The sequence below is a fragment of the Calonectris borealis genome, chromosome Z (genome assembly GCF_964195595.1).
Source record: "Calonectris borealis chromosome Z, bCalBor7.hap1.2, whole genome shotgun sequence".
NCBI lineage: Eukaryota > Metazoa > Chordata > Aves > Procellariiformes > Procellariidae > Calonectris > Calonectris borealis.
Genome location: NC_134352.1, coordinates 38,717,686 through 38,731,596, shown reverse-complemented (window position 1 = coordinate 38,731,596; position 13,911 = coordinate 38,717,686). Strand labels below are relative to the sequence as shown.

Below are 13,911 nucleotides of genomic sequence, written 5' to 3'. Positions count from 1 at the left end.
ATTTACATGCTTTAGAATAAGAGAAAAATTTCCCAGAGTTCTGTAAAATAAAAGTATTTTAAAAAATTAAAAATAATTTAGAAGCCTTTTTTAACTTATCAAGCAGTGTCTATATGCAAAAAAGTTGAATTTAACGTTTATTTCTGAGTTGTACTTTCTTAAATACAATTTTTAGGTAAGGTTCAAATATTTTAGATTGTTTTCAGGATGCACTGTATTATATGCTGCTTCTTTGCATTGTGTTTAGTTTACATACTCTTCGAACAGATTTTTTTTTTATTGCTCTGAAATATGAAATTAAGTAAAACCTAAACATTAATTAAATTGTTATCTTGGAGTTTCAACAGTTTGGGCTACAACAGTTCATATTGCAGTTCTGTAATTTGATTGCGGGCTGTGTTTTACGGTGTTCTTAGTAGTACAGAATTTGCTGATATAAGACCAAGGGAAACCTGTCTAATAGTTTTAATGTGTATGTTGTGAAGCAAGCTTCTCTATCAGATTTCATTGATCAAAAACGTATGTATTGGGGTTCTTGTTCCCACTTTCTCTTTCATTTAACAGCTCTTACTCTCTTAAAAGAATCTGAAGTCATAGTTTTAGGCAATTTTGAATGTATAAAGTGATTCTGGTATGACCCAAGTGATGAAGTTTAGTTATAAAACTTCCACTTAAAAATCTCAGTGTCAAAATTGTCACCCTTAATTATTTGGCATTATTTGCTGCTGCATGAAGTGTTGATGACACTGAGGCCTAATGTCAAGGCTCTGAGAACATTTACAGATCTTTCTATGTTAAGTGGCAGAGACATCCAGTTCAATTTCATCATTTGAATGGCAGTTTGTATAAGGGTAACTGCTAATTTTGTGTAGCACTTAACTTTCTTTTTCATGACTCGTCATGGTGCTGTCTAAAAGTAGTCCTCTGACCATTTGTGAAGTCAGCAAGAAAATAGATGTGGCTCACTTAACTTGTTAACAATGAAGACACTTTTAAACTTCTGATCAATTCTATCCTTAATCCTTTATCCTTATCCTATGATCTTAATTTCATGATAGAAAAGAAATCTCTTTATAGGGAAACTTTTTAAGTATTGATCTCATAGCTCTGTAGGCTTGTAGAGTAGGGTTTCATTACCATAACTGCACATTAAAGCTTCCCACACAATGATTTCTGGAACTATTTGGACAGATATTGGAGAGTTAATAATGGAACTTCTTACAGGTTATGTTGAGATTCCTACCTAACTTTTATGTGTAGGAAATTAGAAGATACTTTCAGGCCTCTGATGGATCAGGCTTCAACTTCTGCTTTTGTTTGCTGAGAATCTTTGGGCAATTTGTTCTAAGGGCTTTTTTCCTGTCCCACTGAAGAATAAATAGAAAAATTGTGCTGGTACAACCTGGGGCTTTGTAACCCTGAAGGTAAATACTAGGTCACTTATGATGTGTTCGTACATACTTAAAATATTAAGTCATGTGTTCGAATGCACTGAAAATACTATGATCACATGAAAGATTCTGCAAAGGAAGAAAGCCAGATATTCTCTCTAAGGGGTGCCTGAATGGCAGATGAAAACAATGATATTGTGCAAACAGACAAAGATTATATGAAGATTGGTGGGATGGAACTGAGAGAGAAAGGGGGGTAAAAAGAATAATATGAAGGGCATGCAGGCTGCATTACAGTACATGCTGCACTACAGTATATGTGCCTAATTTTTCGCTGCTATTATGGTCAAAAGTTACTGCTAATTATCTGTAATAGCTTTAAACTAGACTGGAAAAAAAGAAGGTAAATTGAAATATCTGAGGTACTTCTGCGCTTTCACTGTACAGATGTTCAGATAGCTATTTATCAGATAGCTGTTAGGCTCTGCCAGGCTAACAGCTGACCTGCTAGTTGAGTCATCTCCGGGCAGTTTGTCTTGGACAGTTTACTGTTTATTCTGCTTCCAGTTGTGGCTCACTGAGTAAAATCTCTGATCTGTGTAAATGCAGTGCATTTCATGGGAAACCCCTTGGAACTATGTTTATGGTGTGCCACTTGTAGAGCCTGACACTTTTCAAGGCCAGAATCCCATATTCATGTTGGATATGGAGTTTATACTGTGTACTGAGGGCTAGCATAAAATATCAAGCCAGTCAGATGAGAATGAGATGACATCACTGTAATTTGTAGTTGAACAGAAGTCTGAAATAATCCTTCAATTGCAGTGGGATTTAGATGCACTTTAGAAAGTGCCACCTTGGTATATTTCTAAAACGTAGGAGTTCGATTCTAGATACCTAAACTTTCAAAAAAATAGTTCTTACTATGTGGAGAGACTTTGACTCCTTCGGTGTTTCATTTCTAGACAGCTAAACTTTAATAATCAATTTCACTGATGTGGCACTAGTCAGATCCATTGACTGTTTCCTTGGCTGGAAAATATTTGGTAAATCTCACATTTTGCAGTTTTTCACCTATGGATTTTATTTATTTTAAGAATGCAATGCATGCTTCTGTGAATGTTTTAAGACACACACCCTATCCTTCATCGTAGGGTGCTGAGAATTAACTTCCTGAACTTATCTCTCTCCCAGTAATCCAGGGCTTTTCAACGAGCAGATGCCAGCAAAATATGTCCAAACGGGATATAGTGTATTCTTCCTGTAATCTTGAGCAGTTATCCAGGATGGTAGTGTTTAATGTGATTACTCTGCATTTTGGTTTTTTGTTTGGTGTTTTTCCATAGAAAGTTAAAAATCCTGCTTGTTTGTTTTTGTTGATGGATGGGTGCTCTAATGCAGACAAGAACACGCTTAACTTCTGTACCTTGCATCTCCCACAGTAACTATTTATATAAGCATAAGGGTAATGCAGACAAGGCTAAAAATTATTTTATAAGCTTTTGGAGGAGATAACATCTTATTAGCATTTAACCTGTAATGTTTGGGGTTTTTTTTTAAATCAGAAATAGGTGCATTCTGACATGAGGGCTCTGCTCTCCTGTTCTTTTTACTGATGCTTTTACTACAGTTTAGAACTGTGGTGTGGGAGTTCTGAAAATTAGACTTGCAAGATGATACTCTGATGCTGGGAGGGTGGTCATGAAGTCCCTGAAATTCAAAAAGATACGCAAGTTTGTTTAAAATACTGTTTTATAATACTGACTTTTAAGTTCTTACTGCTGCTTTTACAAAGTGGCTGAATTATACACTATCAGAGTTTGTTTCAAATTACATCTGTTGCAAAAATAAGAGTTCTTAAATGCTAAATTGGATTAAGTGAGACAGACTGCTTTAATAATGTATGTCATGAGGAAAATGCAGTGGAAATAAAGAGCAAACTCTACTGTTGTCTCAGTGTCAGCTACATTTTGCTAATTCAAGAGTCAAAAAACAAGCATAGATAGGAAGCATTGGAAATTATACTTCCAGGATTTCTCTCTGGCCGTTCTTTCCTCTTATTTTTTTCTTTTTTGTGTGTAAGAATTTTGAATGCAGTCTTCGAGAGTTACCATTTGCATGTTTTTCCTGTAAAACTATACTAATGCTTCAAGTTAATGAAGTTAATTTTTAAAAGAAAAAAAATCCACATTTCACCTGAAATACTGTTTTTAACTTCAGTAGAGCAATGGTAAGGACATGTACTGAAAGAGGATTTAGACAAACTGTTGCCTGAGATAGATGACTTCTGAACGATTAGTATCCTTTGTAGAGGTACCTATCTAATTCTGAACCATTGGGATAATTCTTCAAAATAATACTACTGTTGATAGTTGTTCTTCTACTATAGCTAAAATGTTTTAACAAGTATTTATAAATAGAAACTGCAGTGTGCTGTCTCTTGCATTCTATACTGTTAACACAAAGTTAAAATACAGGAGTTTGAAAGGTTAAAAACATTTTTATTCAATTCCAGAATCATCATAAAGTATCATAGTCTGATCCCTAGAATTCATCAAGTGTACACATGTGCTGCTTCTTCTTTGGCAGAAACTGTATAGTATTTGCAGTCCCATTCTCAACAAAAGTCACTTGAATAGACACCCTATCAAGAAGAGATAGTTTGCAGAAATTTCAGATTCTTTCAATCTTTTGCTGAATAATCTGAAGTGTGTCACTATAGCATTGTAGCATGAAGGTAACTTAAAATTTTATGTATGTTTTTATATCTATCATAGAATCACAGACTGGTTTGGGTTGGAAGGGACCTTTAAAGATCATCTAGTCCAACCCCCCTGCCATGGGCAGGGACATCTTTCACTAGGCCAGGTTGCTTGAAGCCCCATCCAACCAAATATATGTGCATTTGTGTGTGTGTATGTTTGTATATATGTACACACAGTTGCATGCCAGTGCTGCTTTTTTCTGTACAATTGTAGACAAATAACAACACACCTATGGATAGAGGAAAAAGTGCAGATGCTATCATAGGGGAGGGATAGCAGTACTTGATTTGGGATCTTTTAGCTCATAAATCAATAACTGAAATGTATTGCGCTTCATGGTTGTCAGCCTTAAATCACTTCTATATTCAGAGTTTACATACTGTAATCTTTCTTCTCAGACATAAGATGTTACTACCCACACAAAATGCTACTGATAGATAAAAGAAGTTCTTAATAACCAATATGCTGGGTGAGCTTGTAGTATACTTGAAAACAAATTTGGAATTTGAGTGGCTGAATTCTTACACCACAGGAAAGTGTGTGGCATTTTTTATTAGGGAAGAAAAAAAAGTAACACAAACTAAAACCAGGCATATATTTTTATTCCCCCTGTTAGTTAGGGAATATTTTAACATTCTGATTGCCTTTGGGGGGAGGGTGCAAAAGACTTGCATAGGATGATCCTTTCTGTTCATACGGTAAGAATTAGGGAGTCTAAATAACATACACGCATCATCCAACTTGTTAGTGCTGAACCCATGGTACTACTTCAATGGAAACACGTACCAGCAGTTCTAAGCTGAGTTTTGGAAATCAAAATACTACTTACCAAGGAATCTCTTCAGCTGATGCGCTTCATTTCAGAATGATTCCTTCCACTGAACAGTCTTGTGACATGTTGACCTGCTGGTCCTCCCGCTGAACAACCACCAGTGCAAACTTACAGGGGGGGAGTTGCATGCAAGAGAAATGTTTTAGATACCAAAGTGAAAATGTTGGAGTCCGCCAGGTGGTGCCAGCAGGCCTGCTCGCTGGTAGCTCTGAAAGCAGGGATAGACCTCCTGAGAAGGTGCGGGCCTGTCCTTAACATCAAAGGCTGTATGATCTGAATTTGCAGTTCAAGCAACACATGATGTTACCCTCCCTCTTCTTCCAAACTTTCACCCAGAAAGCAATGTCTCGGCAAATACTCTGACACTATTTCCTCCTGTGTTCATGATGGTAAAATTTAGATATGCTATTCAGGAGTGAAGCACTTAACTTTGTGGTTTTGGTGCCATTAACATTAATTATCACAGCTACGTTTTTGTACTACTGACATCCTTCTTCCATGGATAGTAGGGTCATGAAGCTTTCGCTAGAATGCGGTAAATAACATTGTGCTGTGTGCAGTGGAAATGCATGTAATTTGGTGGAAAAACAAGCATGACAGTTAACTGAAAGTTAGCTAGAGAATTATTTTAGGTGGTTATGCCTATTTTCATGGAGTTAAAAGCTCATATAAAAACACTTTAATGTTTCTAAACAACTCAGTTAATAGAAGGGGTTAAGCTGGTTCACAGTGAAAGCTGCAGTCTGTGTCATGCTGGTTTTTCCTCCTTTTGCCTTTATACCGCAAAAATAATTTTTTAACAGCTTTATTTTTTCTGTCTTAATACTGTGTCTTCCTCCCTACTCTGATAGCATGACTGTACTATACTTAAAACTGTTACCTTATTCTTATGATGGACAATTTGTAGGGCTTGCGGTTTTAGTCTAACATTTAACATTCTGTGAAACACTCCACAATAATTAGAACCTTGTTGGACAAAGTAATTTCCACATTGTTTTTTTTAATAAGTGTGCTGTGATCTAGGAAGGTTTGTAAAAACAAACAAGCAAAACACCTGGGCTGGTGGGTAGTTGCAGCTGATGACAAGTCAAAAGAATGCCTGTCCTTAACTGAAACCTGCATCTGTGCTGCTGGTGACCTGTGCTGTCAGGTGTTGGGGAAATTGCTGCCTAACTGGTAGGCAGTGGTGCTTCTCTTCTGAAAGTTACTGGCAGTCTGTAAAGATTAGTATGACTTGTTTTGGATGTGTCCGTTTAAATCCAAAAAAGCTACTTGTGTTGTTTTTGCTGTATCTGCTGCTACTATAAAATTGCCCTAAAAAGTTGATTGTTTCATAAGTCATCTTATATTCTTCCAAACAAGGAGTTTTTACTCTTCCTTAACAGTGTAGCTTATTGCTACTGAGTACGTCAGAAACATGCTAAGAACTTCTTTCTGCTTTTACGTGGAACATGACATTCTTTGAGACTTGGAATAATTTTGTGAGTTAAATTTTTTTCTTGATTATTTTCCATATTAAGAGTTTAAGATATTTGCGTGATGGCATTAAATGTGTTGTTTTGTCATTCATCATTTTTAAGAATCCAAAGTTTTATGGGTTTTGGTTTATTTTTAATCAAGTAAGTGAGACTTAGTTACATACGCTTTAAAAGTCAAGATGTTCTCAAAGTACATCAGTTTATTTTCAGAAAATCAGGTTTTATCCGTCCTTATTAATATCTCTGGAATTGTCAGTATGAAACTGAAATGTAAATTGAATTCAGAATGCTAGTTTTAGGAAAGCTCAAGTTTCATTTTGCTTTCAGTGAAAATCTTCAGTGAGGTTTTGAATTAGTGACAATTACTGGCTTTGTTTCTAGAAAATCAGTTTGAGCTGCTAAATCAGGTTTTGACTTCAGTACCCTTGTGTCCTTAGGTTCAGAGAGCACAGGGAAACACTTCATTAAGTGCTAGCAAATGAATTGTGACTTAAAATGATTAGGAAGTAACTTTCCTTTTTAGAGAAACGACTTCAGATTTGTGGCATGGTAATGATTGGGGACATACCGTTTTTTTAAAAAAAAAAAAGGTTAACTGGTAGAAAACCACAACTTTTGTGGTGTTTTAATTATCTTTATAAATATAGCTACTTAACCAGTGAAATTAAAGAAATTAAAATATCTGTATAGTACTCTATATTTTTGCCATGAATTGGAGAGGGAGTATATATAATACATACAGGTGTTATGAAATATTTACAACTTCTTTAATAACAGGTCAACAGCTTACTGCAAAAGGATATGTTTGTTTCTAAATCTGAAGGATTTTTACAGTTTGTGGTTTTGTGGTGCGGGATTGTTTAGTTTATGGTTTGGGGGTTTTTTTTGTTGATGGGTTTTTTTTGAGTAGAAAAATATAATACTAGATCACAGTTGGTTCTCAACTAATAGCTCTCCTGGAGGAAAAAATCGGATCTCTCTTGCATGCTTATGCAGTGCCTGTGAGACTGAACACTGTAGTATATCGCAGCAGTGCTCTGAATTCAGAGTTTGTTTTCCTAATCAGTGATGCTTCTGTGCTAATGTATTTTAATCCATAGTAAAATATTTTTGAGTTTAGTAGAAAAAACAATCCTTATGCTGTGTTCTAGTGAAGTAGTTAAGCAAGCTGATTGCTTCCTATTGCATCTTCAAGTGCTTTTTAAAAGTCGACTATTGTTGCCCTGGCATCATTCAGCATTGTTGCGTATACACTGGTAGATTTCAGGAAGAGATGAAATGTGGAAAAACTACTAAGTTTCTGTAAATGAATTTTTAACTTTAACTTCACAAATTCTTATGAATTCCTGACTATGAATGTCTAAGCTAGCTTTTCCAAACATAGTACAGATCTTTCTAAAAAATGCACATTACTGAATGTTTGTCTCCCTATAACTATTTTTTCCTAGGAGTATTCCTCTGTGTTGCTCTAATGTTCCTAGAAGTTAATGGGTGTGATTCATGGAAGAATTGGCAAGTGTTGTTAGATGTAAATACATTTTTCTGCATAACAGTTTCACCATACCTCAAGGCATGTCCTTGTATGTTCCCTTATTCAGTAAGGCAGGAGCATAAGGTAAATTTTTCCCCTCAGCTGGATCACTAATTAGGGGCATTCCTCTGTTTTTAACCCCTGCATGAAAATTGACAGCAAGTTCCAAAACTGGGTAAAAGAGGGAAGACCAGCAGTGATCAACAGATTACAGAGAACATGATTACAGCAATGACATGTCTTAAGGAAATGAGCCTAAAAGGATGATCTGACCTCACTTGTCTTAGCTGTGTGCAGCACTGAAGTAATGGATTGATCTGGATGAATGTTTCCTGTCCAAACATGTTAGTCTGAGATAAGTTAACCTGTAATTCTTCAAATTTTCAGACGTTCACAAGATTCTGTAATTAAATCCTGAAAAGGACTTTAAAACATTGTCCTCACTTATCTCCCTTATCTAGAGGAATGTGATGACTAAATGTTTTAGAAGTCTGGGTTCAGGTGTAGAGAATCACCAAAAACTTCTGCAGATCTTCTATGGACTGATGACTTACTCAACTGGTGGCTTGATAGTCATTGCAGTGGAATCAGTGTTTTGGTACCTTTTATGTGTTGGATTTTTTCAACAGACTTTTTTTTTTAACTTCTGTGAAGCAAAGTTGTTCTACTATGTGGGTGTGAGGGTGTTTTGTTTCTAATAAATGGAAGTAGTTGATTTGTACTTTACCTCTGGTGAAGGTAGTATAGTTTCTTCTAAGCTAGTTGTCATTCTTCCCTGTACTAAGCCCAGTGGTTTTTAAGAAGTTTTCCTTTCTGTATGTAGTTGACTTTGATGTGATATGGAACTTGCCTGTGAATATGAGGGAAAATTAGTAGCCCTAGTATTTGTTTTGCTGTATTCTTGGCTATATGCCCTGTGTTTGATGAATGTTTTCAGAGTAACAGAATATGAAGGAACTTCCTGTTGAGTATGAAAACAAGCATTAGAGTTGAAACAAAATATTTTTGTCTTAACCGAGTCAGTTAACTTAACCAAGTGTCAAATCAAACTATTTATCCTTTACCTGTTTTGTTTTTCAGAGTACTGTAATTAAAAGTGCATCTTCTACATTTGAGGAAGGACAAATTCATGATTGAATGGTGGATTAATAAGTAGCTGTCTTATTCCAAGAGTAAGAAGATATCCTGGGAATTGGGAAGAACTGGATTTTCACCCTAGTCCAGCAGCTTTGCTGCTCACTTAAACACAGATGAATGAAGACCCCATTTGGAAAATCACCAGGTCAGCGGTCCAGAGCTGATGCAGGTGAGGTGTTTTTCTGGGTGATTTTGTTTTGGTTTCAGTGGGTAAAAAGTGTTCTTACTTTATAGATATCTCCCCCCCAATATGTTAATGGTTTTATGAAGGTGTTATCATTCCTGTCTTAAAAGAACCTTTACTTTTGTTACAGAAGCTGATGAATTGAAAAGGCATACGTAAATTTAATTTAGCAGTACAGACATATATATAAGAAGTGTTTAATATAGTCTATAATATCGAAGTTTTATTAGAACTGTAAGTTACATAAAATTCTAAAAAGGAACAATCAATTTTGTTGTAGGATTACCTTGACATATAAGGGGAGAATTTCACTTGCTCATCTCAGAAGTGCTGGAACATCATCAGAAATTTATTCACCATATATTTATAACTTAGAGTAAAATTCTTCATGGTTTTATGGAAGCTGATCAGCTAGTAATTGTAGAAGAGAATCTCTTGAAAACACTGCAAAAATGCAAATACTGTTGCTACTGTGTGTGCTTTCTAAACTGAAATAGGTTAGTCAAAGTATTTTAAAGCAATTTTTTATTCAGAAAAATGCAAAATGTGAGTAAGCATTCATTCTCTTACAACTAGTTAGGCGTATTCAAAGTTCTGCAGCTTGAAAGGCTAACGAATCTCAGTCAGTCCTCTGTGTTCTGTAGAAAGAATTATCGGCAATGATGCAAAAAAAGCATAAAGTGACCAATGAAGAATTGTTCTGTAGGTTGATACTTGGTCCTGTATAAATTAAGTTACACTGCTTCGGCTGTGTGTTCTGCATGGACTAGTGTGGGACAGGGACTAGAAGTTATCATTAGCAAGTTAGGAATTCTACAGACGGCAATTTTGAGGATGAAGAGGTTACGGATGAATGTTGTTCATTCTTCTGTTCAATTATTTGTTTTTTTAGGTGAACTTATTTAGGTAATGTATATTTAATCATCTTTTTCTGTTATGAAATTACTTTGTGTTTTTCAGTGTGGGGGGAAGTGCCCTTTCTATTTTGTGCTGCAGCAAAACACACTAGTCAGTGACCTGTGCAGGGAGACTCTGTCGACACATGATGCAGCATATTTTCTATCACCAACCATTGCGAATTGGTGCTTTTCTAAAAATCTCAAGAAACTGTCACGTATAATTAGGAAAGCTCAGTTAACTTTTAAAATACCCAAGCAATGGTCCATTCTGGTGCTTTCAAATATTCATCCAATTCATTGAGAACTGAAGCAGCTGGTAGGGGAAAGCCTCTCTGAAATCCTTTGGAAACTTTCAAAACTGTGTTTACATGTGATTGGCTTACACTAATGTTAATTTGCTGACACTCATTTGAAACATCTACTGATTTCAAAGGTAACTTCGGGAAGTATTTTTAATAAAGGGTTTCAAAGGAGAGATCCAGTACGAAGTCTTAAACACTTGGTTCAGTGAGTTTTCATTCTGTCAACTACTGAGTCATCCTTCCTCTTGACACTAGCAGAATACCTGTGGGAGTAGAATTGTATTTGTAAGAGAAAAGAAAAGAGAGCAGGCTTTGACCTGGTACTTAACTTCAGTCTTGTTGACTTTTAAGCATTAACTGGGCACTGTGCCCAAGTTCAAAGAATTCAGACAAAAGGTTTTTAAGGCAACTGTTAGAAGAATTTTAGCTGATGACTTCAATGTGACATGTGATGAACAACTACAGCACAGATTTGAAGTGTCATAATGTGAAACTTATATAGAGGGTGATTATGTGGCTGGATTTTTTTCTGAAAAAAAAAAAAGTTAAGCTAGGACATTTTACTTAACTATGTTGAGAAGAAAATTTTGGTTCCTATTTGTTCTTTGGACTCTTAAAAAAAAAAAAAGAGGGAGAATTTATAGATTTTAAAAAGTCGCATTTTCCATTATTTGTTCGTTATGGTTTGTCCTATAACTGGCACCATGCCAAATTGTCATTAAAATTGACACACTTTAGATGCCATTTTTGCTTTTTAATATCTGTGTACAACAGTTACAACTTGTCTTTATCTTTTTCTCTGGGGAGTTTTTTAATCTTAACTGAGAAGTCCTTAACTTATATTCATTTGATTAATGTAGTATCACTGTCATTTAAATACAACCCATAAATCATACACATTTAGTCTGCCTCAGCTCTTGGCATAGTTGTAGCCTAGGCTTGGGTGTTGCCGGCTTTCAGCCTCCGGCTATTATATTCTTGAGGAAGACAGCTGCTGACCTCCTTACTGTTGTCACTCCTCCTGATCATATTTGGTGGGCTGAGGCTAGATGGCTTTTACTGGGTTTTTTTTTGGTTGGGGAAAGGGAGGGTGTGGAATTATCTGCTATTTATTTCTTGGTTATGGATACACATTAGGAAAGAGTGCAGCAGACAGCTGTCATTAGGAGACTGCATAGCTCGCTCTACAGTGAAGGTTGGGCATGAAACTTTTAAAAGGCGGTACTGAGCAAGAAACAATGTTTGTTTTATCACAGCAGTAGTTGGTCAAATTCTTCCTTTGAAAAGAACAGCAAATGCAGTAATTGAGTTCATCAGAGTCTATAAAATTATTATTTTGATGGCTGGAAGAGAGGCATCGCAATGTGATATAAATTAAGATTATAATGAGTTAGTTGTTTGGGTTTTGTTTTTTTTAATGTCTCTAGGAGAGAAAGCAATCAAAAGTGCCACAAGTGACAGTGGTTTAGGTGGCAACTCTCCCTCTTCTTTGTAGAAGGAGAGTTTGGTTACAAACAGGTGAAGAGATATTCTTCCTTAGTTTTATGTTAAAAGTTTATTTGCTAGGGAAGAATGACTTTTAGTCCTGCAGTTCTGGCAATGTTCTTTGCATTTGGATTAACTACATGTCAGTGGTTCTTGTGGCCTTTTATAGACTTTCAAAGTGGTGATGTTTGGAGTTTGGCTGGGTTTTTTGGGTGGGATTTTTTTTTTCTTATTTGGGAGTCTTAAGGTTTTACACTAGTTAAGTGATTACTGAACTTGACAGTTAGAATCATAGAATCATTAAGGTTGGAAAAGACCTCCAAGATCATCGAGTCCAACCATCAACTCAACACCACTATGCCCACTAAACCATATCCCTAAGCACCTCATCTACACATCTTTTAAATACCTCCAGGGATGGTGACTCAACCACTTCCCTGGGCAGCCTGTTCCAAGGCCTGACCACTCTTTCAGTAAAGAAATTTCTCCTAATGTTCAATCTAAACCTCCCTTGGCGCAACTTGAGGCCATTTCCTCTCGTCCTATCGCTAGTTACTTGGCAGAAGAGACCAACACCCACCTCTCTACAACCTCCTTTCAGGTAGTTGTAGAGCGCGATGAGGTCTCCCCTCAGCCTCCTCTTCTCCAGGCTAAACAGTCCCAGTTCCCTCAGCTGCTCTTCATACTTTATTGTCATTACTAATTATTTCAAATAACAGTGGGGGTGAGTATGACATTTGTTACCTACATAATTGGAGAGAGATAGATTTGATGGATGGACCCTTATATGGATAAGGAATTGGCTGGATAGCTGCATCTAAAGAGTTACAGTCAACAGCTCAATCTCCAACTGGAAACCAGTGACAAGTGATGTCCCTCAAGGGTCTGTACTGAGACCAGTAATATTTAGGTATCTTCATCAATGACATGAACACTGGGATTGAGAGCAGCCTCAGCAAGTTTGCAGGTTAAAGCAAGCAGTTGATTCACTAGAAGGAAAGGATGTCATCCAGAGGGACCTTGGCAGGCTTGAGGAGTGGCCCTGTGCGAACCACATGAAGTTCAACAAGACCAAGTGCAATGCCCTTAACCTGGGTTGGGGCAATCCCCAGTATCAGTACAGGCTGGGGGATGACTTGGGGGTACTGGTGGACGAAAAACTGGACATGAGCCAGCAATGTGCGCTCACAGCCCAGAAAGTTGATTGTATCCTGGGCCGCATCAAAAGAAGCGTGGCCAGCAGGGCGAGGGAGAGGATTCTCCCCCTCTACTCTGCTCTTGTGAGACCCCACCTGGAGTACTCTGGGGCCTTCAGCACAAGAAAGACATGAACCTGTTGGAGTGGGTCCAGAAGAGGGCCATGAAAGTGACCAAAGGGCTGGAACACCTCTCCTATGAAGAAAGGCTGAGAGAGTTGGGGTGTTCAGCCTGGAGAAGAGGAGACTCTGGGGAGATCTTGTTGCAGCCTTTCAATTTATAAAAGGGACTTATAAGAAAGATGGAGAGAGGCTTTTTACCAAGGCCTGTAGTGACATCACAAGGGGTAATGATTTTAAACAGAAAGAGGGTAGATTTAGATTGAATATAAGGAAGAAATTTTTTTGCAGTGAGGGTGGTAAGACACTGGAGGAGGTTGTCCAAAGAAGTTATGGCTGCCCCATGATTGGAAGCGTTCAAGGTCAGGTTTGATGGAACTTTGAGCAACCTGATCTAGTGAAAGGTCCATTCCCCCAGCAGCGGGGTTGGGCTAGGTGATCTTTAAAGGTCCATTCTGTGATTCTGTGATATACTAGAACAGCTGTAAAAGAAAGTCTTGTACATTAACAAGTAACTTTTAAACAGGATTTGCTGCACTTTACAGTGTTATTGATGCAAATATCTTATTTTGACATTTATTACCTTCCCTT

General features: G+C 37.0%; 1 protein-coding gene across 6 annotated transcripts in view; it reads left to right on the top strand.

Moving 5' to 3' along the window:
* The window catches only part of SPIN1 (spindlin 1), a 56,822-nt gene that overhangs the window by 21,246 nt on the left and 21,665 nt on the right, over positions 1-13,911 (top strand). For all 6 annotated transcript variants that reach the window (XM_075137041.1, XM_075137042.1, XM_075137037.1 and 3 more), the window contains one exon: positions 9,078-9,303. In XM_075137041.1, coding sequence (XP_074993142.1) covers positions 9,252-9,303 — 52 coding nt within the window. In that variant the 5' untranslated portion in view covers positions 9,078-9,251. The remainder of the gene's footprint in view (positions 1-9,077; positions 9,304-13,911) is intronic.